General features: G+C 41.1%; 2 protein-coding genes across 3 annotated transcripts; both read right to left on the reverse strand.

Moving 5' to 3' along the window:
* Window positions 1-19,139: 19,139 nt before the first annotated feature.
* Window positions 19,140-19,771, reverse strand: LOC115666253 (uncharacterized). The gene has a single exon (XM_030588014.2). It carries the CDS (start codon window positions 19,676-19,678, stop codon window positions 19,331-19,333), a length of 348 nt encoding a protein of 115 aa, XP_030443874.1. The 5' UTR covers window positions 19,679-19,771; the 3' UTR covers window positions 19,140-19,330.
* Window positions 19,772-21,553: 1,782 nt separating this feature from the next.
* LOC115666252 (TPD1 protein homolog 1-like) lies at window positions 21,554-23,385 on the reverse strand. Of its 2 annotated transcripts, XM_056316196.1 has the most exons (4): window positions 23,280-23,385; window positions 23,015-23,195; window positions 22,161-22,280; window positions 21,554-22,060 (listed from the first exon to the last, which is right to left on the reverse strand). In XM_056316196.1, exons 2-4 carry the CDS (start codon window positions 23,106-23,108, stop codon window positions 21,726-21,728), a joined length of 549 nt encoding a protein of 182 aa, XP_056172171.1. In that variant the 5' UTR covers window positions 23,109-23,195; window positions 23,280-23,385; the 3' UTR covers window positions 21,554-21,725. The 2 variants fall into 2 exon arrangements, with proteins under 2 accessions (XP_056172171.1, XP_030443873.2); XM_030588013.2 differs by lacking the exon at window positions 23,280-23,385 and having other exon boundaries at window positions 23,015-23,231.
* Between the last annotated feature and the right edge of the window lie 3,364 nt (window positions 23,386-26,749).

Genomic DNA, 26,749 nt, shown 5'->3' on the forward strand with positions numbered 1-26,749 from the left:
AGCAATATCTATGGATTTATGGCCTGGCCAGTACAACCCAATTGGGCTGAAGCCTATCAGGAATATATCCAGATTTCAAGGTATTGATTTTATAATTCCAGGCCCCTTCTTCTCTAAGCTTTTCTTCACTTGATACATTTTCTGATCCTATCTTGTGTGGAAATCTGGAATTAGAGCAATATTGTTCTTTCAGTCATGATCAGTTTAAATCACCAACATATTGATGTTAAACTATGAGTTTTTCTATATTCGAAACTCCAGATCTTATTTTTCATAGATGAAGATCCTCTATCCCGCACGGTCTTCCTTTTAATGTTTTAACAAATCTCAACCATTGATAACAACTTTAATTACATTAATCAATAGTAGAGATATATTGAAACACCAAAAGAGTAGTAGTCAAGACAGATGACCTACATCCATTTCTATCTCCATTTGAAATTGACTTTCGCAATCCGACTTGGGACAATGTAATAATTAGATGGTAGGGAACGTTAAGAACCTTTCATTAATTAGTGCATTAATTTAAGTTACGGAGTTGTCTACTGTCGTTTCTGATAGAAAGGTGAAGTATAGAAGTTCACTTCTGTTTCATGGCAATCTTTAGTTTTATTTGGAAAACATTGAAAAGAGTTACTAAATTATTTATTTACCTTGTTCGCTCGGTTTTGACTCAATCCGGCAAAGGATTAGAAATCGGATTAGAGGCCTGACCGGTTTTCAGTTGAACCAGCCGGTCCGGTCCGAATTTTATAACATTGGTTAGCACCTGCCTTTCTCGTTGCTAGAATGTTCCGTTTAACTTTTTCTTTTTTTGGTAACTTATTCATATAATTATGTGTTCATTTTTAAGTCTAATTGTTTACCTTTCTTTTGGAACATTTTAAACTTGTGGATAATGCTAGCCCTTTGTGTCTAGTAACAAAAGCTAAATTCTTCGTTGGTCATCGTGATTACAACTCAGATGGCTTCGATTCTTGCAGTTCTATGATAGAAAGAAGACGTTCTTGTTTTTGCCACAAAGTCAAATAAAATTAGAGCTGCATAAAATCAATTCTCTAAAAAATGATAGAGAAATAGTAGGTAAGAGGTAGACAAGAACATTAGGAAAACATCGACAACTTTCGCAAAATTGTTTCAAGAATCGATGAGTTGATGTTGAATCAAGAAACTGATAAGAAAAATAATTGCTGCCGAAAGTGCAAGTGGAATAATGCAAATCTTGAGTGGTAGGACTTGGTGGCCTACAAGGATGCTGACAACAAGCCTTTTTATATATAATAATGGCCCTTTTCAAGAATGACATCTATAGAACCCCCCATCAAGTCATTCTTTTCATGAATTGGAATCAAGACAAAAATGAGAAGGCCCATTTTCTCGATAACCTAATCTTTTCATGAAGTCAATTAGTAGGAAGGAGAAAAGGGAAAGTTATGCCAATTCCTCTCCGCTAATCTTCGTTTGGATTGAAAAAGTGGGCTCTTCAAAAAATAGTCAAGGCATATAAACCTATACATTCTAAACCTAGATTCACAAGCAAAGAAAATATATAATTTCTTCTTGGTTCGTCCATTTTAACATAAATTCTAATTCGAAAGTCCGTGTATTTAGCGAAAAATACAAGATCAAGTACTTTTAAAATCATGGCCAAAATAGATCTTTAACAAATAACTTCCTATTCATATCGACGGAGACGAATGTTGGAGGTGTTGAAAAAGATTACACAGCTTGTGCACTCAGTATTAAGCTTAAACACAGAGTGTTCTTGGCAAAATTCTTTCTGAATTTTTTCTCTACTCTCTCTTACAATTTTCTCCTAGTATTTAGTTTTTTAATAGCAAGAGGGTATCTCTGCAATTAAAGCAATTGGGTGAGGGACTTTATAGGCAAAGCAGATAATGTACGAAAAGCATGAACCTTTAAACAAATCAAATATATAAGGACTTCCATTAAATACATAACAATAGTCTTTAACACCCATTCCTAAAGAAAGCCTCTCTGTCTCTCTGTCTCTCTCAATGGCCATGGACATCGCTGCTCAGATTTCGCAATACAAGAATCAAATAGCCATGGCAGTCATTGGAGTCACAGCAATTTCTCTTATGGTATACGCAGCACCTAGATTGATGACCATCTTGGCTTACTTCTGGCCTCTCTTTGTCTCCACAGCCGTGTTCTTGGTCACAATATTCGCCTTTGGCGGGATTTCCAAGCTCTCGACAGAAGGTCACGGCCAGAAAGCCGGTGAGGGAATCATCGACTATGTCGCGGGGCAATCGGGATATATCGACTGAGCCTCAGAGGCATGAGTAAATATGTAAATCTTCATGGAAGTCAATCTGCAAGTTAAATCACACAGAGAGAGTTTGTCTTCGTTGTTCGGTCTCTATGTCATCTGATCTCTCTTATTGCCTTTTAAAGATATATGTCCTTTTATTTGTCCTTTTTAACTGCGAAAACCAGCTTAAGTGGCAGTAGTTAATATAAATTCAAGTATTAAGCTGATGCACGTAATCAGGGAATAGACAATCATTTGAATCATATCTCGAAAGATCGCCCGTATCATTCTTTCTAACGAGCAAATGATAGATTTCCCGCTATAAACTCTGAACATTGTTGATGGGAGAGATCTGTCGCTGCGATACAACGAGAGTCATACAAAGATGCTCGAAAATAAGGATTAAAAGTAGCACAATTAGCTGCAGAATAGAACTCTGATAGTAGGGCACTGAAGGCTATGTTCGCTCGAACATTCGACTCAAAACCAACCCACTTGCTTGCAAACAACAGGCTACAGCTACCAGTTTAAAGATCAGCATCGGCGAAAGCCTCCTGTCTTGAATTCCAGTTTCCTACCGAATAAATTAGTGAAACTAATCTACCTAGCTCAAGTTTACCCTGCAGAACCTGTCATCCACCTAAATATAGCCAAAACTAAGGTAGTTAACTACTTGCTTTTCAAAGGATTTCTAACAGCTAACCGTGGACGCTACCTCGTATGCCGGTGCTTACGTTCATCAGAGCCTGGGAATAGGGGGGACTCCCTAGCTGGTGATTCCGGAGATCTTCGTCCCGACCTCGCTGAAATGTGAAGACTCAATAGAAGATGGATTGGATACACATCCCATAGAGGTCGTTGACCTTGAAGCGAGCATTAGTCCTTTCCTATATGAATGCTAAGTGTTGAGATATCCGGGCTTAAACATAATATAGGGGGACAATTCCAAATCAGTATCCAAAGTGGGGCCATTTTCTCAAAAAATGGTCCAAAATGGACATAATGTCAAATAAGGGCTTGAAGTGCCCAATCAGTCTCAAATAGGGACTCGAAGTGCCTAATTAGTTTCAAATAAGGGCCTGAGTTCGCCGGTGGGTCAAATGCTCACCGGCCAGCGAGCACATTACTGTTCCGGCAACCGGAACAAGGATAGTTTTGTCTTTTTCTTTTTTTTCGTTTTTCTGTTTTTTTTCTTTTCCTTTTCCTTTTCTGTTTTTTTTTTCTCTTTTCCCTCCGCCGGCCATAGCCGAGGCCGGCAAAGGTTGCCGGCAAGGGCAGCCCTAGGTTTCCCTCGCCGACATCGGGCGAGGGCGGCCCTCGCCCGGGGTGGGCGGGCGAGGGTGACCCTCCCCAGATCCGGTGAGACCAAGGGTTGCTCTCGCCAGATCTGGCGAGGGTCACCCTCGCCCGCCCCAAGCGAGGGCGGCCCTCGCCCGACACCGGCGAGGGAAACCCAGGGCCGCCCTTGCCGGTGTCGGGCAAGGGCCCGATGCCGGCGAGGGCGGCCTCCACCTGAGGCCGGCAACCTCTGCCGACCCCGGCTATGGCCGGTAGAGGGAAAAGAGAGAAAAAAAAAACAAAAAAGGAAAAGGAAAAGAAAAAAATAGAAAAAGGAAAAAAAAAGAAAGACAAAACTATCCTTGTTCCGGTCGCCGGAACAGTAACGTGCTAGCCGGCTAGTGAGCATTTGATCGGCCGGCGAACCCAGGCCCTTATTTGAGACTAATTGGGCACTTCGGGTCCCTATTTGAGACTGATTGGGCACTTCATGTCCTTATTTGACACTATGTTCACTTTGGACCCTTTTTTGAGAAAATGGCCCAACTTTGGGTACTGATTTGGAATTTTCCCTAATATAGGTGCAAAAGTAAATTAAATGAGAGGACTTATACGACATAGCTTCTCTCCGTTTGTGACCTCTATTCTGAGAAGTTGTGCAGTCCCTCGCTCTGTTTTCAATCATTAATTTTATCGAGTATAAAGTAATTTTTAAATCTTGATTTCATTGAACCTTAATATATTGAATTAGGTATTACTTCTGCAGCCAAAGATTAAGGCCATATAGTCCAATCATGATTGATGAGGCTTTTGATTGGTCGGCAACAAAGAATTAACAAGGCCATCCTACTAATGGGCCTACAATTGCAACTACATCACATAAAGCAAGCGACTATTATCAATAGAATTGGGCCTTGATTTGGTCGGGTGCACTGGCCCAAGCGATAGTGCGAAACCGAGGCGAAACAGGAAGGCCCTCATAGATATGCGGTAATATACATGCCAACTCTCATCGCCTAACAAATTATGCTTTGGAATGGTAGTCATCAGCAGGCCATTGAGATCCCGACGATCCACCTAAACACAACTAAGATATCATGTGAGTTGATGGTGCATTTGTCTAATATCAAACGGAGAGGGATAATAATATGCTTGGCTTTTTAATATGAGTCATCTTTACGTAGGCAAAGTTAGGTTTACAAAAAATGTTCAACTAACCTCATCGATTAGGTAGTACGTGTTTCAAAATCAAGGTGTTGGCATAACAAATTGTTTGAGCTGGCGATATGGGGGAATTGTACTTGTATCACGAGCTTAATTGACACGACGGTGGGCTCATTAACCACTAAATTAGCTGTAGGGGATTCTATGCTCGAATGCATTGTGTCAAATTAGATAGCCATGAACATGAACCTCGTCATTATTTTGGCAACTAAATCAATATCAAGACTAAAAACAACCTGTAGCTAACCCCGGTCTTAAGGAAACGAAAGACGAGGCTCGTGACCAGATTGCCCAAATGGTAAAATGACAAGGATCTTATGTCTAAGAAAAGTGTGAGATCTGAAGTTCGATGTTTTATTAAGTGCTATCTATTGTAGTCATGCCCCCACAAGCTTTACTAAAATCTCTAGTCTTCTTGGCCAAAATTGCCTTTTTATTTCTCTGACTAGGTTGGTGCACATAAACAGGTTGCTCAAGAGTTAGTGCTTTTAACATTAATTTAGCCCAAAGAGAGAGCAATATAGCCATGCCTTGAAGGTGCACGTAGAGAATCCTGCCCAATGTCAAAGTTGCTTGCAAAACAAGGACCTGTAATTTATTCTTGAATTAAGCTCATCCATACATATAGTTCAACATAGGCCAAACACATCTCGGGGCCAAAACAATATATATACACACAAAACAAAAAGAAAAAGTGCGCTCGTGCAATATTATTAATGGATGATAAAGGATTTGACATTTTAAGGGTCTATTTGATCATGAAAATATTTTCAATTTTCTTGCGCTATAAATGTTTAACTTACAAATACACTAGACCATTAATCTGCACATTGCTCGGGAATTAATTGTTGACACCTAAATTTTGGCGTATCATTTAGTGTAATTTGCATAGAAAAGTAGGGATTAAATTTTTAACCCCTAAACAAAAAAATATTTAAATTGCATAAACATATAGTTTAGGTCCATTTAATTTAATTGCATTTTTTGCATCAGATTGGCAAGGGCGAATGAGCTTAAAATTTCATCGAACGAGACGGCTCGCCTTCGGAAGGCAAGTACGGGAATTACAGTCAAACGGCTCGGTTGTTTTAATTTGAGTTTAATTCAGCCCATTATGCTTAATTAAATAAAAGCCCAAGTTAAATCAGCCCATTTAAATTAAATTAAACCTAAGCCCAAGCCTCAGTTCCCATTAAGACTAGAAGCTCGTTAATTAACCTAGTAATGCGATATAAATACGTTATGCATGCTGTCATAATCGTGACTCTCATAATTTTCGGTTGAGAATTTTCGTAGGAAACACAGACATCCACGGCCACCATTGAGAGAAAAAGAAAATCGTGAAGAGAGGGACACATTCGGAGAAGCACGGCCACAGAGAAGAAGACGTGGACACATTCAAAGAAGCTCTCCCTTGACTGCCATGTGTTGACTCCACCTCATGAACAATTGTTGCTTTATTTCCTGCGGATGATATCACGTCCCACTCGGCACCTCCGCGCCTCCAACATCCGGAGTTGTCCCTTCCTCAGCCCTTCACGTCTGAGACGCTGCTCCACCAATCAGCGAGCGCCCAGAGATAGCAGCCAGTGATCCCGAGCAGTTTCCAGTAATTCTAGATGATTTTCTGCAGATTTCGGCGAGCTCATCCTCTCCGACGTTGAGCATAGCGATCCAGCGGAATTAGTGCTCGTTGCCAGCCACTATAGCACCGTCACAGTCCCGGTCTGGCGTGTCTCAATCAATTTGGACGACTCCTGGAGGTCCTCTTTGAATACCACAGCAACGTCCACACAGCAGCGAATTTCCGGTAGCGATCCAGCGAGCGCCGACGTTCTTGCTGTGCTCGCTGAACCAAATCGGCTTCTTTCCAAGCCGAGCCAAGCACCAGCAGCAACCCGCCGTTGGTCCCGCCACCACCGCGCGCTCCACCGCGCCTGTCGCGGACGCCACCGTGAGCCGCCGCGCGACGCCGCTGTCGCCCGTCAGTCCGAGTCCGATCCCGATCCGCAAACTCGATCCCGAGTCGATTTGAATTTGGGAATTATCTGCAAATTGGTAATTCAACATTATCCGATATTTTCAGTAATATTTAATTTCCTAATATGGTTTGCCAATATTTCGCGAATATCATGTGATATTTAGATATCTTGGTGATAATGTTCGATATATCGCAATATTTTTAAACACCCAAAATTAGGAAAACTTCCTAATTTAAAGAACGTATCCTGACGACTATCCGACCTTATCCCTAAGGTTCGATACGCTGCGATACGGAAAATTATTATCATATCCATAACCACTTGGGCATTTATAACGATTTTTATCCGCTTCCAAATTTGAATAATCGGCTTTTCCGTCGATATCTATAACCCTATGTATATGACCGATAGTTTGACATTTTTGTGCCTAATCCGAGTTTGAAACAAATATGGCGGATCCCGCTGACGTTTTGAATGTGGTTGCTATCCTTGTTTTTTAATTGCTTTCCTTTTCAAATAAACAGAAAATTCAAAAATATTAATTAGATTTGAATTAGAGTTTTTGCATGTCTAGGAATCCTAAATGTATCTAGAAGATAGAGTAGTTATTTAATTTAAATTAGGACTTGAGATGATCTAGTTCCTAGTTTAAATTAAGTAATATTCTAATCTTAATAGATTATTCAGGTTATTCATTATTTCGAATTTTAACAAAAATCCTAAAAGAAATCATGCTAGGGTAGATTAAGTCATCATAGTTTGCATGTTAATTTAGGCATTTTTATTATTCCGAATTTAAATTGAGAAAATACCAAAATAATCATTCGTCCGTCATTAGAAATAGGTCACGTCGTCGCACGACATATAGTTTGCATGCTAGGTTGCATTAATCGCATGTCATTTTCGCATGTCATTGCATATAGGCTAGATTTCATTTAAATAAGTGAAAATCCAAAAAAAGAAATTGAGTGAATTGCTTGTTAATTAGAAATCATATTAGGGTGTCAATGTGATTTTCTAGCTAACAATGCAGATGCTTACGTTGCTTCCAGTAAGTAATTCTTCCAAACTTGCAATTTATTTAATGCTTTCGGTGTTAAATCGGGTGGTTTATGACTGCATTGAACACCTCACATGTTAGTAACTAAGTTGAAATGGATCTAAACCGCCTGCCAAAACATTTTTGAAAAGAAAAGGTACCGGGCTGCTGTAGACCGATCTAGCGTAATCAAGTCCCCGGCTTAGAATCTCTAGTTCGTAGGAATAAAACATATCTCCCTATGTTTTATTTAGGTTTCTAATCAACCTACCATAAATTGATTAGTGGCGGCTCCAAGCATGAAAACTTTTGCATGTTAAAAATTTAAACCCTAAGTTGCGAATCTAGTAGGGCTTAGGGAGGGCCCGAGTTAGGCTTAGTCTTAACAATCCATTAGCCTCGAGAGTAAATTTTAGGTCGCGATACTTCTGCGACTACTGGGATTTGAGTTAAAACTCTTAGTGGACTTAGGCCAGCTTTTTCTTTCAAAATTTTTTTTTTTGTTTGGCAGAAAGGATCCTGTGTACGTCCCTAACATTTTAGGTGTTAAATGTTTTTGCAGAATGGGAGGTATAAGGGGAGGCGTGATTGTTAACCCTTGTTTTCAGCGGTGGAGGTGTTTGGATGTATGGTTTATTTTATGCACAAAGCGCCGTTTGATATAACATGTTGTGCATGCCTTGCATTTACACTACACCGCACACACTACCCGCCGGACCGGGCGGCACAGTTTAGGATGGTATCGAGACGGCGTGACACCCCACCACACCCGTGTGGTACGGGTCGCCCTCCTCAGTCCCGAAAGTTCTTTCACTGTCATTGAGTTCCCACCACGGTTGCACCCTTTGCAACCCGGGTCGGCTCCTTAACTAAGCCGTGAGTCGTGGGAATCCCTCAACCACCACCATGACCGGTTTAGCTCTGGTAATCCTCGTCTCCACTTTGCAAGCCGAGTCTAGATAGAAATCGAATCTCACATTTCATGCGCATGTCTATGTGGTTGCCATGGTTCTACCAGGTGAAGTAAGTCTTCCGAACCTTTATCTTGCAAGCTTTACTTATTTTCTCGTATTTTTTTTTGGGTGGTCCATGACAGGTCTAGGTAGGTTTTAATTTGAAAGCCATAATCATTGAGTCCTTTGAAAAGAAAAAGAAAGAAAGAAAGAAAGCCTTTTTTTTAGAGAATTTATTTCTGGGTATGTCATAGGTAATTATTTTCACAAGAGGTTGTCATTGTTTTTATAATAAAAATGGCGGAAAAAAAAGCTTTAGAGAATTTGTTTTCGCTCATAGTTTCTAGGGAGTCTTAATTTTGGTTTTCCTAGTTTTATGATTAGGGATTTCGATGCGTCTATTTCTAGGTTGTGTCTAGAGTGTTATTTATATTTCTGTTATTTATATTGCTTATAGCACCTTTCCATAAAGTCTCGTCCATATGCGCATATTTTCATGAATAAACTAAAAAAGACTAGAAGCGTGTCATGGACCAACCTTGTCTTGACCATGTGCTTATTTAGTTCATTTCCTTTACATCGGGTAACTACGGACCGATCACGCCGCCTATTCGTGCGCGGTCGAGAACTAGAATGGCTGACCAAACCGACTTACGAGATCGTGTCGTTGGCATTGAGGACCAAATGAAGCAATTCCTCACCGCAATGCAACAGATGTCCGCCGAGATCAAAGCCCTTCGACTGACTCCCATTCTTGCATCCCCTGAGGCATCGGCCCCAAAGAAGAAACGTGGAAAGAATGCCGATAGTGAGGAAGATGACGATCTTCCCGATTTAGTAGATGACCCCGTCCAAATTATCGTCAACAAGGACAAACCCGATGAACGGGTCAACAAACTTGAAGAGAGAGTGAAGGAAACTGGAAGGTCTGGCACAGGATTCACCTTCGATCGACCTGTCCTGCGCACACGCATCAAAATCCCAAAGAAGTTCAAGATGACTTTGACAAGTACAATGGCACCTCCCGCCCAAAGCCCACTGCAGCCTATATCACGTACAAATGACCCGTCGTTGATAATGAACTCCCGACGATTCATGCATTTCAAGCAAGTTTGACGGGTCCCGCCTTGAACCGGTATCTCATGAAGAAGATAAATAGCCTCAAAACCTGGAAGGAAGTTAGTGAAGCATTTCTAAAGCGTAAGACAAGTTCATAACGAACATCATTCCCACTGCGAAGACCTCGAGCGTGCTCGGATGAAAAAGACTGAGTCATTCAAAGATTATGCTATCGATGGAGAAATATAGCCGCTCGAGGTTGTCCCAAACCCATAGACGGTGAATTGAAGAGGATGTTCATTAAAACTCTCCCGTTCGAGTACCGTAATCGGATGGTAGCCATTCCGGCTGAGAGCTTCAATCAACTCATCTCCATAGGCGAACATATTGAGATGGGGCTGAGAGACGGGTGGCTCGTAGATATTGTCCCTGACGGATGGGGAGGTACGGATGATCCGACACCTCCAGGACGTAAAACCTTGATGATGCGATGGAAGGAATCACTACCCTATTCGATGATTTCTTTATTGGAGCCATCGAGGAAGGACCGTTGGAGGAATGGGCACCGGCCCGCAAGAGTAGCACCTTTAATTTTTTCGCACACTCCCCGCGGGAATTTTTACTACTTTCTAGGACTTGCCCCATCTCGAGCTGCTTTTTAGGATTTTTCATTTCTAGGACTCATCGTTACAATTTCCATTCAATAAATGTAATTCATTCGGTGATAATCAATGAAATTACAAATTATTTTCATTTTTGAGGGCATGTTGAGGTACATCAAACCAGCCGGTGATGATATCCAACCGATAAAAGAAAATATAGTCCAAGGAGAATTCGAGGCCCGGGCTTCTTCATGCTTCCTCGTGTTAAAACCGTTTTGAAAAGAATTTCGAAAAAGTCACAAAAAAAAAACAAATCGAAAAAAAATACACCGTTTAGCCCCGTTTGTCCTTCCGAACCCCTACTTTATGTTTCGTGGGGCAATCTTGTGACATGCAAGAGTATGGGAACGGTCCAATCGGGTGCATTATATTCAACGATGACATCTTGATGATCTCAATGATCTTGAGGGTTCCTCGTAAATGCCGCGTGGCCTAGAACGACATGAAAGGTCCAAAGTTCTTACTTGAGACTCAACCATCACTTGTTAACCTGAGTGATACGGAGGAACCCAAGGAAGTAAAGATAAGAGCAAATCTCCTTGAAAGTGAGACGAAACACTTGATCCGATTGCCGCATGAGAATAGTTGGATTCTTCAACCGAAAGTATACGTCAAAGACACTTCCAGTGTAATTGACCTAGTCCTAAGGAAATCTTACCGCTTGCCTTTTCCTATTCGGGCAAATTAGCCCCAAACTACATTGGTCTATATGTGGTTAAAAAGGTACTTCCTCGAGGTGCCCGATTTTCCCGAAATGGATGGTCGTGAGTTTTCCACTCCCGTTAATTCTCGATGCTGTGAAGATGTATTTTTCCCGATAGAATTTAACACTTTGCAAAGCAAAAGTTTTCAAGTGTTTGGTTTTCGTATTTAGAGTTGCAAACATTTCAATCGATGAATAAATGGTTTCAAGTTAAGATGTGTGCTTTGGCTTTAAATTCTGCATGGTTATTTTGTCGGTCTGCATCATCGACTTCAAAAGGGAAATCTATTTAGACAATCTGATAACTCATGTGGAATGACTTGAATGTGTCGGATGAGGTACATTGGGATGATGGAAGGCAAGCCCTATCCTATACATAGTCCCATGCACTAATCCCGATGAGTTGAGTAAAAAATTTCATGTCCGTAAGGTAAAGGGTTATCTCGCAAAGGTACGGCAACCGAAATGACGAAAGGCGGTTCATTTCTCTATCCCAAACACTGAGTTATCCATTGTTTCGCCACTTTGAGCCTAAACACTTGGAGAAATTCTTTCAAATTACCCCTGTCAAGAACCACCCACATCGGGCAAACAGGAGGTAAGTCGCATTATAAGGTGAAAATGAATAGAGATTGTCTTGCTCTCACTTGCATCAATCTTCGAGTGTTGCTTTTTCAGATGAATGTCTACGAAGTTCAAGTGCCTTAGGATGACGAAGAGCATTTCTTTCTCTATCCTATACACATTCTATCCTTTGCTAAGCCCAATTAAGCCTGCAAATTCATTTCTTAAACCGAGTTGGTGATCATCCCCACATTGGGGCAAGGTAAAAGTTGTCACCGCCGAGCGGCAAAGATATTCGGAATGTCAATCGAAGGCAATTACCTCTGGAAGTCTAATGTTGAATCATTCAGTCAGAGTATAGTTGGCCAACATATGCATTGTAAACGGCGTATGTCAAGTGTAAAAAAAAAAAAAAAGAGTTTAGTGGGCAAGAAAGAGCGGTGTGCCTGGTAAAAGCAAGGCCAATGCCCAAGGATGAAAGATAAGTGTATCAAAATCATCCCCGATTGGGATAGTCATAGTCCTACAAATTTAAAGAAGTGGTGAATTCAAGCCCAATGAAGCATTCGCTAAAAAGACAACTCCCAAGAATGAACAAGAAGACCGGTGACAATGCCAAGATGATCACCAACTTATTCACCCCAATTATACATTTTGAGCCTAATGATCTATTCATTTCTCAACCCATGAGCCTAGCCTACGTTACGTTCCTTGTAAAGTCTCTTCGGATTAGGGTACTTGAACTAACGAAGGATTCGGATGTTTATGCTTAGCTCGAAGAAGTGCGAGCAAGTCCATTTCTATCTCGTTTTGCGGGGTTCTTGACTTGTAAACCGGAGACGATCAAGTAGTATTGTTCTTTCAATAGCCTTGACTCAAAGAGTCCCCTTTTGCTAAGCCATTGACCAAGCCCATGTTACGGCCCCGACAAAGACCTCTCATTGGTAAGGTCGTACCCCTTGCGAGAATACTCGGACCCTTGTCCACATGATGAAGGTGAGATGGAGTGATTCTCATAAATCAGCCTTTTCAATGAGAATGAGAGAAAGCCCTTTAGATCGGAAGTCCTTCATTCGGCATTTTCAAGACACCCACTTGTAAGTTCGGATTGTCTTGTCATGATTGTTCCTCAGCGAAGTTTGTAATACCGATTTGACAAAAACCATTGTGCATGAAAATCGCTTGAAAATCATAGTGCATGTGTATATGTGTTCTTGACAAAGGTGCGAATGCATATTACATATTACTTAAATCCGTGTCTACAGTAGACACACCTTCGAGTTGGAGATATCGCCAGGTAAGTATATCTCTATCCCTAGGATGTCTATGACTATCTAGGTGTCCCTAACCTGTTCGAGCAATCGTCGGGACCCACATTTGATCATTTTTGCGATCTCTAGATGCCTTTGATGATGTTTTAGGTGTCTATTGATCAAGCTTTTCAAGTACCTCTGATGATATCCAGTACTTTGTCAAGGAACCTGAACACTTGGGCTGGCCCCTTTGTTCACCAAATCACGTATTTTCATACAATCTCGAGAAGATTCCCCCGTTACTCACCTATGAGCCAGGTATAGGTGAGGCGGCCAAATCTTTGCATATGAGCGGTATATGTAAAGGTCGGAATTCTCCCCAAATCTCGAGGTATTCCCCGTTACTCACCTATGAGCGGTATAGGTGAGGCGGCCAAATCTTTGCATATGAGCAGGTATATGTAAAGGTCGGAATTCTCCCCAAATCTCGGGTATTCTCGTTACTCGCCTATGAGCGGTATAGGTGAGGCGACCAAATCTTTGCATATGAGCGTGTATATGTAAAGGTCGGAATTCTCCCAAATTTCAGGTATTCCCCCCGCTACTCGCCTATGAGCGGTGTATAGGTGAAGCGGCCAAATCTTTGCATATGAGCAGGTATATGTAAAGGTCGGAATATTCTTTCAACCCGTGTGTTCCCCGCTACTCGCTTAATGAGCAGGTATAGGTGAGGCGGCCAAATCTTTGCATATGAGCAAAGTATATGTAAAGGTCGGAATATCCTCTTGACTTCAAAGTTCTCCCCGCAATTCACTTATGAGCGAAGCAGTATGAAGCGGCCAAATCTTGCAAACACCTATGGAGATGTATAGGCGGTTGGTAAAGATCGAAAGCTATTCTCACGAATCCAGATGATGATTGGATACGTCGAGCTTTCTTCGTGTGTTTTGACTTAACTGCATCACCGAAGTTCATCAACGTATATCGGGCAATACCTATGGAAATGAGCGGACATTTGCCAAACAACATACAAAGTCCGAGTCGTGCCTCGAATTGCTCTATCTCACTCCTCATGTCAGTAAGTAATTCCAGGTATGTTTTCCACTCATGTTAGCATGCATCATTTCTTAATGCATTTTAAAATGGGACTCATAATCCCGACAAAAACAACATTCATTGCATTTGCATGGTTGAAATTTAGGTATCATTTAGTCTTTGAATGCAACTCCACGAGCTCACCTTCAAAGAGGGAGCCTTGTTGACACCTAAATTTTGGCGTATCATTTAGTGTAATTTGCATAGAAAAGTAGGGATTAAATTTTAACCCCTAAACAAAAAATATTTAAATTGCATAAACATATAGTTTAGGTCCATTTAATTTAATTGCATTTTTGCATCTCAGTTAGCAAGAAATGGCGAATGAGCTTAAAATTTCATCGAACGAGACTCGGCTCGCTCGGAAGGCAAGGCCGGAATTACAAGTCAAACGGGCTCGGTTGTTTTAATTTGAGTTTAATTCAGCCCATTATGCTTAATTAAATAAAAGCCCAAGTTAAATCAGCCCATTTAAATTAAATTAAACCTAAGCCCAAGCCTAAGCCCATTAAGACTAGGAAGCCCGGTTAATTAACCTAGGTTGCGATATAAATATGTCGTTATGCTGTCATAATCGGGGGGACTCTCATAATTTTCGGTTGAGAATTTTCAGAGGAAACACAGACATCCACGGCCACCATTGAGAGAAAAGAAAATCGTGAAGAGGGACACATTCGGAGAAGCACGGCCACAGAGAAGAAGACGTGGGACACATTCAAAGAAGCTCTCCCTTGACTGCCATGTGTTGACTCCACCTCATGAACAATTGTTGCTTTATTTCCTGCGGATGATATCACGTCCCACTCGGCACCTCCGCGCCTCCAACATCCGGAGTTGTCCCTTCCTCAGCCCTTCACGTCTGAGACGCTGCTCCACCAATCAGCGAGCGCCCAGAGATAGCAGCCAGTGATCCCGAGCAGTTTCCAGTAATTCTAGATGATTTTCTGCAGATTCTCGGCGAGCTCATCCTCTCCGACGTTGAGCATAGCGATCCAGCGGAATTAGTGCTCGTTGCCAGCCACTATAGCACCGTCACAGTCCCGGTCTGGCGTGTCTCAATCAATTTGGACGACTCCTGGAGGTCCTCTTTTGAATACCACAGCAACGTCCACACAGCAGCGAATTTCCGGTAGCGATCCAGCGAGCGCTCGACGTTCTTGCTGTGCTCGCTGAACCAAATCGGCTTCTTTCCAAGCCGAGCCAAGCACCAGCAGCAACCCGCCGTTGGTCCCGCCACCACCGCGCGCGCTCCACCGCGCCCGTCGCCGGACGCCACCGTGAGCCGCCGCGCGACGCGCGTCGCCCGTCGTCCGAGTCCGATCCCGATCCGCAAACTCGATCCCGAGTCGATTTGAATTTGGGAATTATCTGCAAATTAGGTAATTCAACATTATCCGATATTTTCAGAATATTTAATTTCCTAATATGGGTGTTTGAATATTTCGTGAATATCATGTGGATATTTGGATATCTTAGGATAATGTTCGATATATCCGCAATATTTTTAAACACCCAAAATTAGGAAAACTTCCTAATTTAGCAACGTATCTGGACGACTATCCGACCTTATCCCTAAGGTTCGATACGCGGCGATACGGAAAATTATTATCATATCCATAACCACTTGGGTACGATAATGATTTTTATCCGCTTTCAAATTTGAATAATCGGCTTCCGTCGATATCTATAACCCTATAGATATGACCGATAGTTTGATTTTTGTGCCTAATCCGAGTTTGAAACAAATATGGCGGATCCCGTGGACGTTTTGAATGTGGTTGCTATCCTTGTTTTTTTAATTGCTTTCCTTTTTCAAATAAACAGAAAATTCAAAAATATTAATTAGATTTGAATTAGAGTTTTTGCATGTCTAGGAATCCTAAATGTATCTAGAAGATAGAGTAGTTATTTAATTTAAATTAGGACTTGAGATGATCTAGTTCCTAGTTTAAATTAAGTAATATTCTAATCTTAATAGATTATTCAGGTTATTCATTATTTCGAATTTTAACAAAATCCTAAAAGAAATCATGCTAGGGTAGATTAAGTCATCATAGTTTGCATGTTAATTTAGGCATTTTTATTATTCCGAATTTAAATTGAGAAAATACCAAAAATAATCATTCGTCCTGTCATTAGAAATAGGTCACGTCGTCGCACGACATATAGTTTGCATGCTAGGTTGCATTAATCGCATGTCATTTTCGCATGTCATTGCATATAGGCTAGATTTCATTTAAATAAGTGAAAATCCAAAAAAAGAAATTGAGTGAATTGCTTGTTAATTAGAAATCATATTAGGGTGTCAATGTGATTTTCTAGCTAACAATGCAGATGCTTACGTTGCTTCCAGGTAAGTAATTCTTCCAAACTTGCAATTTATTTAATGCTTTCTCGGTGTTAAATTGGTGGTTTGCACTCGCATGAACACCTCACATGTTAGTAACTAAGTTGAAATGGATCTAAACCGCCCGCCAAAACATTTTGAAAAGAAAAGGTACCGAAAGGGCGTTAGACCGCATCTAGCGTAATCAAGTCCCCTGGGCTTAGAATCTTGTTCAGTAGGAATAAAACATTCCCTGTTTTTTTAGGTTTCTATACCTACCTAATTCGACTTTTGCTGTTAAAATTTAAACCTGGGCTTGCCGTTCTCTACATCCATTCCGGAAATTTTAGCGACATTAATTTATATGTATTTTTCACTATTTCAATTTGTACAGATATAATATGCAAATCAAATATTAAAAATTGTCTCTTTTCATTTTTAAATATTCATATACACAAATTAAAAAAATAATGGTGAAAACTAATCAATTTTTACGCCAAAACTACTGTGATTCAAGCATGTACACCATTATAGTATGGCTGTTACAAAATGATAGTTGGAAGACCACAATTTAGTGAGAATACTATCTTATCATAACTATAGAAGAAGTATAAAAAAAATCTTCTCAATTACTTTCCCACTGCAAAAAAGAAATTGCAGCTTTATGTTCAGTTGTCGATTACGTTCTCTTTATTAAAAAAAATTACTTATTAACATTTACATAAATACAAATATCAGCTAGCCAACATAAAACGAAAACATAATCGGGAAGTAGAAAATCAAATGTTGGAACTCAATAACTAAAGCTCATTGTAGATGTATATGGGCTTGTCATTAGCCTTTTGTTGATCAGATTTTTTCTAATACAGTTGTGCTCGATCAAATAAAATATGCAAAAAAATGTAACTAACTGATACAAAAAACAAAACAAAGAAAATCACCTCTTTGAACTTGGGTAACTAAAAGAGATAAAAGAATACAATCGAAATTTAGATCACCTAATATGCTTTATTCTCACGAAAAGAAAAAATATACACTTGCCTAAATTAAAATATCAAATTCAAAACTTTAATGTACATGAATCACAAACTAATTTTCAGAATCATAGTACTGCATATCCATGTACGCTTTCTCAATCATCCATATGCATCTCTCCCACTTTTCACAAAACTTATTCACCATGTAAAGAAAAGAAATATGTTGATTTTTTTAATATGTATTACTCTATGGAAATTTTATACGTAATTAACAATATAAATATTCAGAGAAAATAATAAAATCTTTCATTAATACTCACTAAAAGAGCTGTAGGAATTATCATAAATGCAAGAAGATTTATGGGAAATAGTAGAAATTATCATAATTTATTAATTTGAAACATTTTTTTGGTCGAAAATTTGCAACATTTCACTGAAACTCATTATCTTTTTTTGTCAAACAAAACTCATGATATTGAATGTGCTTTGAATGAGGCGAGCACAAGATCCTAGTTGGAAGCAAAAATGCAAGAAAAGTGTTCTTTGCAAGGAGAACGATCAGCCTCCTGTTAATTTTAAAATCATATGTGTCAACCTTAGAGATAAAACTTTGAAAAGAGGTTATTATGATATATATTTAAATGGATCTTCAAGCACATGCATGTATCTTAGCTTAGAGCTTAGACAAAGGTCATATAAATTTTAGCATTCCACCTGGGACGGAACAAATGGTCTTAAAACATCTGAACCAGCAAATCCGGCAGATTATAAGGACAGAAATTGAGGAATCTTATATGATTTATTAATCTCTATATGATTCCTGATTGAATTTTTTTCTGCTTGGATGGTGTGTTTTGATTTGCGCTTGCTTGCGTTACAAGCTCTTCCAGGAGCGAGGGACAAAACTTGTAATTCTCCTCTATGTCAGTTCGTCCTTCCTTGATCACTTTAAATTAGTGCCAAATTATCGATAGTCACTCTAACCATCATATATTTATCGAATTCCTGGGAAAATTGTTGAAAAAGTCCTAAACTATAATACGACAATCAATTTGGTTTTAAACTTTTCATTTGCTCTAAATTCTTTTGACGATTTTCCAATGTAGTTATTCCAACCAATAGCCAAAATTGGCTAGAAATTGTTGACGTAGCAATCCGGTCAACTCTAACCATTTTATGTGGCATGACCAACGCTGACGTGGACGAATTTTATTCAAATTTTATGAATTTTTTCTTTTTTATCCTTTCTTTCTTTTCCTTTTTTTTTCTTTTTTCTTAGTCGAGGACCAGACGCCCTTGCTGGCGCTTGCCAGATATGGGCAAGGGCCGTGATGCCTGGGCAACCAATGAAGGGAAATAGGAAAAAGGAAAGAAAAGGAAAAGAATGAAAGAAAATGAAAAGAAAAAAAAATCATAAAATTTAACAAAAAATTAAAAAAATCATCCAACGCCGATGCCAACACCATGTCACATAGGACAGCCGGTGTCCACGATATCGATTTTTTGCCAAAATTGGTTGGAATGATTACATTGGCAAATCGTCAAAAAGTTTAGAACTAAATTGACCAAATTGTAAAGTTTATGACTGAATCGGCTGCCGTACAATGGATTTATGACTTTTTGGACAACTATCCCTCGAATTCCTTATACTTATTACTGCCTAGTGTTGGATTAAAAACATGCATTTAGAGATTAAAGTAGATGTTTGTCGATCATTAAAGAGATGCATGCGCAACCATCAAAACATTATTAAGCATATCTATATTATGGCGGATATTACAAAGTGCATATACATGCACATCAAAGACTGTTTAACCAAAGTAGTAGAACTAAAATAGGTCTAGATGGATTATAGAGACTGATAGTCATCACTGAGAAGGGTTATTTATGATATTTCATAAGGTGGAAGCTTATATCAAAGAAAGATGTAGGAACCCTTAATACTGGTCAGGCCACAAAAATGCACCCATTGCATAAGCCCTCTTCTCATCAAGGTTGCCATTAAAGCTGAGTCCATATTCCCTGAGAAGCATGTCCAATCTCCACTCCTCCATGTTCTCGTAATCGACCTTCTTGTACCTCGGATAGTGGAGGGGCATCTGGAATCCTGGCGGACCGCATGTCATCTCCTTTGGGTTCGACGTCTTCTCCAAGCTCTTGACAGCATCCCGGCATGTTGGGCTCACGCCGGACACGACGCTCGCGTGATGGTTCACGCCGCCGGCGTCGTGGTTGGGGTGACCCAGAACGTGGCAGGCCGAGTGGAGAAGCCACCTCAGGGCCATCTCTCTAGGACTCTAGTTTCTCTCCCTCTCTCTCTCTTTCGAAAGAGAAAGATCTTTGGGCTGAGAAAGTGATCTCGTAAAGCAAGCTTTCGGGTCTGAGCAGGCGAGGCATTTATATAGGGAGGGTTTTAATGCGTGAAGGACAAAAACAAGCGGGTTACAGGCATGAAGCAATTAAGGTGGTCAAATTAATGATAAAAATAGTTAGTGCTGTCTTAGGACTTCGAGTTGTACAGCTAATTGGGATGGTGATTTGTCGCGCACGCATTGGCAATTCAATGCTTCTTGTGGTGAACGAAGGAGGGGAAAGACTCAGTTTCGTGCATGAGATGACAAAGCAATCGTGGTTGGTTGCGTCTTGATGGATGCAAAACTGCCTTGACGTGACCCTCAATAATGTTGAGTGGTTTCTTGAATTGTGAGGTTAAGAGTGTCTTCATGTGGATTGGCTCGTCTTAAATTAATTGCAACCCAAAAGACAGAAATTTTTCTGTTTCCTATTAGGGTAAAAAACCATTAAAAACCCTAACCTACATTCACTATGACACATTTATCTTAAATTTTTTCTATAACACAAAAATTCCCAAACTTATATATGTGTGATATATTTACCCTCTGTCAAAGTTCTGTTAATGAGAACCATTAAAAATCTATCTATATAAACGCTAAAAAGCAAGTAGTGTTGACATGACGCTCACTGATTTAAGTGAAATAAAAACGAAATTATTTTATCTGAAAAATCTTCCAACGAAATCTTAACGGAAAATAAATATATCACATAGATATAAGTTTGGGGTTTTTTGTATCATAAGAAAAGTTTAGGGTAAATGTGTTACTGTGAAACTATGGGCATGATTTGAGATTTTTGATATTGAAAAAAAGGTTCAGGATAAATATGTCACAATAGACATAATTTGAAGTTTTTTAATGACTTTTACCCTTTCTATTTCAATAATTAATTCAACTTATCATATGGCGGCGCTGATGTATCTATATTTTCACATTCTCTTTCACATTGAAGGTCGGCAAAATGACACAAGTCTCACACACATGAATTCAGGTTGTTCAAAAGGGCAATTTAGAAACGATCATTACACCTACAACCTCTGGAGTATGTGGAAAAAAAATTAAAGGTATCGAGAAGGATTTCATAATAAAAAGAGAACCGATTAAGTGACGGTTCGTAATCGCCAATGAGAGTTACAGCCCGTTCTCTTCTCGGACACAAATTTCTTCAAGGAAATCTGGAAATTCTTTTGTCCAATTTCCACTCTAAGTACTACAGAGTTGCACCTTCTTTTTATTTGCTCTGTTTTTAGTGCCATAAACCTTTTTTTTCTTGGTTGTGACCTCTCGGAAAAAAAATTATTTTATTTTTTCGTTAAAGCCTATCTACAAACTTGTCATGTAGGTATCGGTGTAAACAATTCATGCTTGATAAAAATGAAATCATTGAACTAAGAACCTCTACGACCAGCTCAAGAAATGGAAAAGAAGGAAGCAGCTAAAGTTATAAGGACTAGCTGCTTTGGGACATTCTTTGAGCAAAGAAATGTGGGTTAGAACTAGTGCTAAACCCAAGACTAATAAGAGTTGGTAATCTAGAATTAATATTCTTATTTAGAAAAGAGTTGGGTAGGTCATTCAAACAAAAATTGATAAACTCATTTAAGAGTTGGTAAGAAAGACAAATGAAAGTTGGTTTAAGGTAAGATAGTTTGTTAATTTGGATTCCGTAAAAAAGAGTTCATAATTTTATAGAAGTGTGAGTAAGTTACCAATATTGAATTTACCGGGAAATCAGGTGACTGGTAACTATTTTTTACCAAAATTTTTTTAGTACTTACCAACTCTTTCAGATGGGGTTAATTCATATTTAAAATCCAATCCACACTCCTGAGGACTTTCAAACATCCCAAGTATAACAATGCAAGTACATGCATGACAAGTAGGAAAGATCTCTTAACAGTAGCTTAGGGACATCGGAAGTTACTATATTAAATCTACACGAGTTGTGCACGAGATACCAATCCTACGACCAGATTGATTACTCGCATTCGGCGGACGAGACGGACAACGGGTACTGGAAGCTGTTGGAGTACTGGAACGAGAGGCTCTCCCCCGGGCCGAGGGAATTGCCATCATTGACGAGGCAGTCATCGTAGTCGACCCGCCGGAACACCCTCGGGTTGACGAGGCGGACAGAACTGAACCAGCCACAGCTGACATGGATGTTAGAGATGGTGCAGTCAGAGACGCATGCGTTCAGGATCTGGACGGTGAATATCGGGATGCCCTGGGGCATCGGAGAGGTCGGTCCTTGGTAGATCATGATGTCGTCCTTCGAGCATGACGAACCAATCCGGTTCATGCCTCCTCCATCTCCATTACATCAATGGAAAATGTTTGCATGTCATTACAATCAATTAAATGTGAGAGAGAGACAGACAGACAGACAGAGACAGAGAGAGATGCATTTTACCATCATCTGACTGAAGTAGCTTTCTGGAAGAGCTAGGGCTTTTACCATTGGAATGCTCAGGTCCTTTATTAATGGCTGCCTCACCAGCAACTCTCTTTTCTTCATGAATTAAAACCAATACTGCAACAAATCAATGCCAAATGCTTTTTTGAGCTCCAAAATGCTCGAATTAATGCTGCTAAGTTAAAGCCTAAAACCTAGTGATGAAGAGACTACAAACAAGCTGTTTTCCCCAGTTTGTCGCTATGAAAGTGTTAAATGATTTGAAAATCAATCGAGCCTAAAGATTTTCATTTCCATGTTATCAGCACGAGTTTCAACCCAAAATCCTAATTTGCGAAAACGCATGTCTTAATAAATTGAGCGATAGCCCTGATTTGAATGATACTTGTAGTTGAAGAATCTATAGGCCCGGAGTGGAAAATACTGAAAGGGATCTGAAGAACCGGAACATCTATTTACTATGTTATGATATTCTGAACACTTATTTAGTTATTAGGTGAACGAGGAAATCAGTTGTCTATGACTATCAATGTCATGTTGACGTATATAAAGTTCCAACCAGTCATGAACTCTGGAACTACATGCAGTTGATTGTCCTGTTTCTTCTTAGTCCGAGCTATCATTTATATATATGACAAGTAAATATTCCCATAACGTACACAATCTAACTCAGAGTCACCCACAAAACAAGAAAATATATTGCTTGCATGCATGCATGCATGATCATACATTCTCTTCGTGAATGGCCTCAAGAAAACAGTAGCTAGGTTTATGTCATTCCTCCTGTTCATGCGAGAGAGAGAGAGAGAGAGAGAGAGAGAGAGAGAGAGAGAGAGAGAGAGAGATGGTACCAAGGAGCGTAGAGACAACCACGAATCTGAAACAAGAAGCAGCTGAAGAGACCGAGCCGAGTCTAGCTTCTTTCTCCGCTCCGTGGTGACCCATAATGTTCGAGTCACTTCTGACACATAAATAGAGCTTCGAAAAGCAAATCCCAGAAAGAGGTAGAAACCCTTCAAGCTTTAGAAACAGCTGAAAGATGAAGAAGAATGATGTTTAAGATATCTATGCAAGATGAATGGCGAACGTGCTTAACTCGCAGCAACTGTATCGTACCTATATTTGTACTCACAAGACTGGCGATTTGCTCTGTGTGAATGGACATTATTTTACTTCAACTTCGGAGCGTTTTGGGCGGGACTTTTGCGGAAGAAGAAGGCGGAGGAGCGGTAGGAGGAGTTAGGGCGTAAATGCAATGTTCATTTATAGCTCTCAAGGGGAGTGTCTGGTCATCACTGGCACAGAAGCAAGCATGCTGTCGCAGGTGCACCCCATCTTAACTCTGTTCCATCTTTTCTTTTACACGTGGACGAACTCAACGTAAAAGTATTCTTTCTTTGTTGTCAAAAGAAAGTAATGCAAACTCTCCAAGGGGTTGGTGGAGTGGTAAGGGCTTTGGGATTGTGGGTGACCAATCTCAAGTTCGAGTCCCTCTGCCCTTCACCTTATCACACTTTTGATTGACATGGAGGTTAATCTGTGAGTTTGGCTAGTTCTCCCCCGATTAGTGCCTGGCCGATCGGATTCTTATAGTGCGGCCGGTGCAGGAGTCCGGGTCATCAAAAAAAGAAGAAGAAGTAATGTATTGGTTACATCGCTATTGGGCTGTGATAGGCCAATCGCATTGTTCGCAAGATAGGAATCCTGACTTACATATTTTGCATTTGAATTTTGAAAACTATGCATCATTGACTTAGCTTGTTCTTCGTGTGTCATTGTCACCTGGTATAATTTATGCACGAACTCATTTCTCATGTGACCTTTCAGATCCTCCCCATCGTTTTTCCTTTTTTTTTTTTTTCTGAGCTAAAAGTTTGGATATATTGAAGGAATTCCCAGCATGAGCATGACTTATATTATAACCTGCTGGATTGGAGAGGATGTGCTTTTAAGCACAGTTTTCACTTCTCTTTTGCTTGATTTTGGAGAAAAAGGGATTGGACTCAAGTTTCATTGACCTGAGAACCTATACATCTGAGAGATTGAGGTCAAGAACAATGAGGCTTCTATTTGTTAAAGATTTGATGGACAATGCCCGGGTCGTGTCTGTCAATTTCAAAACCTTCTCAAAGAAAATCTGCGGCCCAATTCCCTAAAAAACCCCCCAACTTTAGCCTTTGTCCCAAATATATCCCAAACCTTTTTTTGTCTAATAAAAAATCCCAAACTTTTACTTTTGTCCCAAATCTACCCCATTTACTATTCATCCAATTTTTTAATATTATTTTTTATTTTTTTCGAATTTTTTTATTTTTTCTGTTCTTTTTTTTTCTTTTTTTTTTCACCTTCAACCTCCGGCTGGTCGCCGATCCGGCGACCGGCCAGAGGCAAGGGCCGGCGAGGTCGGCCCCGCCGGCTCACCGGCGAGGCTCGGCCTCGCCGTTCTTTCCGGGCGAGGGCCGACCTCGGCCTGACGGCCGGCGGGCCGAGCCTCGCCGAGATCTGGCGAGGCTCGGCCCCGCCGCGGCACTGGCGAGGTCGGCCTCGCCATTGCTTTAAGCGAGGTCGGCCAGAAATTTGAACCTACGCCGTTGCTGGGCGAGGCAGACCTCGCCAGCTGCCGGCGGGGCCGAGCCTTGCCAGATCCGGCGAGGCTCGGCCTCGACAGCTGCCGGGCGAGGCCGACCTCGCCGGCGGCGACGGCCGAGCCTCACCGGATCTCTGGTGAGGGTCGCCCCGCCGGGCACTGGGCGAGGCTCACCCGCCCAAGCAATGGCGAGGCCGACCTCGCCATCGGCCCCCGCGGCACTGGCGAGGTCGGCCGAGGCCGAACCTCGCCAGATCTCCCGAGGGTCGGGTCGCCGCACCTGGCGAGGCTCGCCTCGCCCAAGAATGGCGAGGCCGACCTCGCCATCGGCCCGCCGGCGGTGGCGAGGTCGGCCGAGGCCGAACCTCGCCGTTGCCGGGCGAGGCCGACCTCGCCAGTGCCGGGCGGGCCGAGCCTCGCTAGATCCGGCGAGGCTCGGCCGCGCCATTGCCGGGCGAGGCCGACCTCGCCGGCCGAGCCGCCGGCGAGGTCGACCTCGCCTAGCAACGGCAAGGCCGACCTCGCCAGCTGCCGGCGGGGCCGACCTCGCCGGTCCTCGCCTCTGGCTAATCGCCGGACCGGCAACCGGCCGGAGGTTGAAAGTGAAACAAAAAAAAAAAGAAAAAATTCGAAAAAATAAAAAATAATATTAAAAAATTGGATGAATAGTAAACGGGGTAGATTTGGGACAAAAGTAAAAGTTTGGGGTTTTTTATGAGATAATAAAAGTTTGGGATATAATTGGGACAAAGGTTAAAGTTGGGAATTTTTTAGGGAATTGGGCCGAAAATCTGCATGAAATCACGCAGGATGCGTGTCAGATGCATAATGATCATTCTCTCCCCAGTCCCCACCCCCCTTCTTCTGGGCATTTCTTCAAACAGGACATTAAAGAATGTTGACTATCGAGGTATGTGTGCATGCCAGCCTTAGAATAAATTAGGTTTGCATGTAGTTATGTATGTCCGACTGTGCTCCATATATAACTGGACAAGGGTACGTTCATTTCACTCATTTGTTCTGTGAGAGAGAGAGAGAGCATTCCAGGTTTGTTTTCTTTTTCCATTGAAAGCCAGACAGGAGGCGATTTAGTCAAAAGACATATCTTCACCAGCATAACTTGGGTGGTTGTATGAATTGGTGAGCACAGTTAAGAGAGCCGCCAAAGGCAGTGCCATGCCGGCGTTGCCACTCATGACTCATGATCGGCGTCTGTCTTGTGTTCTTCAATATGCTGTACCAACACGCTCCTTGGCCCCTCCTTTCTGCAGCATTATCTGTTCATTTCATTTCATGACGATATCTACAAATTAAGTCTCGGAAGACTTAACTCAGATCATTCAAGTGGTCATACTTTGATAGAACTTTCTGTTTTAATCGATAGAGGGGCCTGGTGGTGAGGTTCGGTGGCGAGGTGCGACCATCTCGCCTTCGAGCTGGACGAGAATCGAACCTCATCGATCAGGGTAGATCATGGTATGGCTCGCAACACCACCACCCCCCTCTCGGGGCCTCATGGCCTCTCTCTCTCTCTCTCTCTCTCTCTCTCTCTCTCTCTCTCTCTCTCTCTCTCTCTCTCTATGATGGACGCAGCAGTCGCTCTCATCTGAGAACGATGAGGGTCATCTGGGCTTGGGTTAATCCCGACGGCTCTCATCGGCAGGTTGTGTTGATTCGGCCACCCCGTTCTTTCTTTCTCTCTATGTTTGTAGCCAATACACATATTTAAAATACTATATGACCACGCAGCCATAAATAGGTAAAATCATAATTATCATAATCAAGAGTATTAACAAGTAATTAATTAATTGCCCTTTGAATTCGAATTCGAAATAATTGTCACAGATTCCATAATTCTCTCGTGTTTCCTTTTACAGTAATTTAAATTATATTCATGAAGAAGAACAATCAAGCGGTTGAGTTCTTATAGATAGATTTATTTTAACGTTAATCTTAATGGAACACTACAATAACATATCAAAACACAAGGTACACTTCA

This window comes from Syzygium oleosum, unplaced genomic scaffold (genome assembly GCF_021117445.2).
Source record: "Syzygium oleosum isolate NSW1041296 unplaced genomic scaffold, Sole_v2.1 Sole_v2.11, whole genome shotgun sequence".
Lineage (NCBI taxonomy): Eukaryota > Viridiplantae > Streptophyta > Magnoliopsida > Myrtales > Myrtaceae > Syzygium > Syzygium oleosum.

Bases quoted from the DNA above. Each gene is read 5' to 3' on its own strand.
- LOC115666252 (XM_056316196.1), bottom strand. From the start codon at position 23,108: ATGGGTCACCACGGAGCGGAGAAAGAAGCTAGACTCGGCTCGGTCTCT. The intron at 22,281-23,014 runs GTACCATCTCTC...GATTTGTTGCAG, and splicing joins GGTTGTCTCTACGCTCCTTG to TATTGGTTTTAATTCATGAA. The intron at 22,061-22,160 runs GTAAAATGCATC...GATGTAATGGAG, and splicing joins GCTACTTCAGTCAGATGATG to ATGGAGGAGGCATGAACCGG.
- LOC115666253 (XM_030588014.2), bottom strand. From the start codon at position 19,678: ATGGCCCTGAGGTGGCTTCTCCACTCGGCCTGCCACGTTCTGGGTCAC.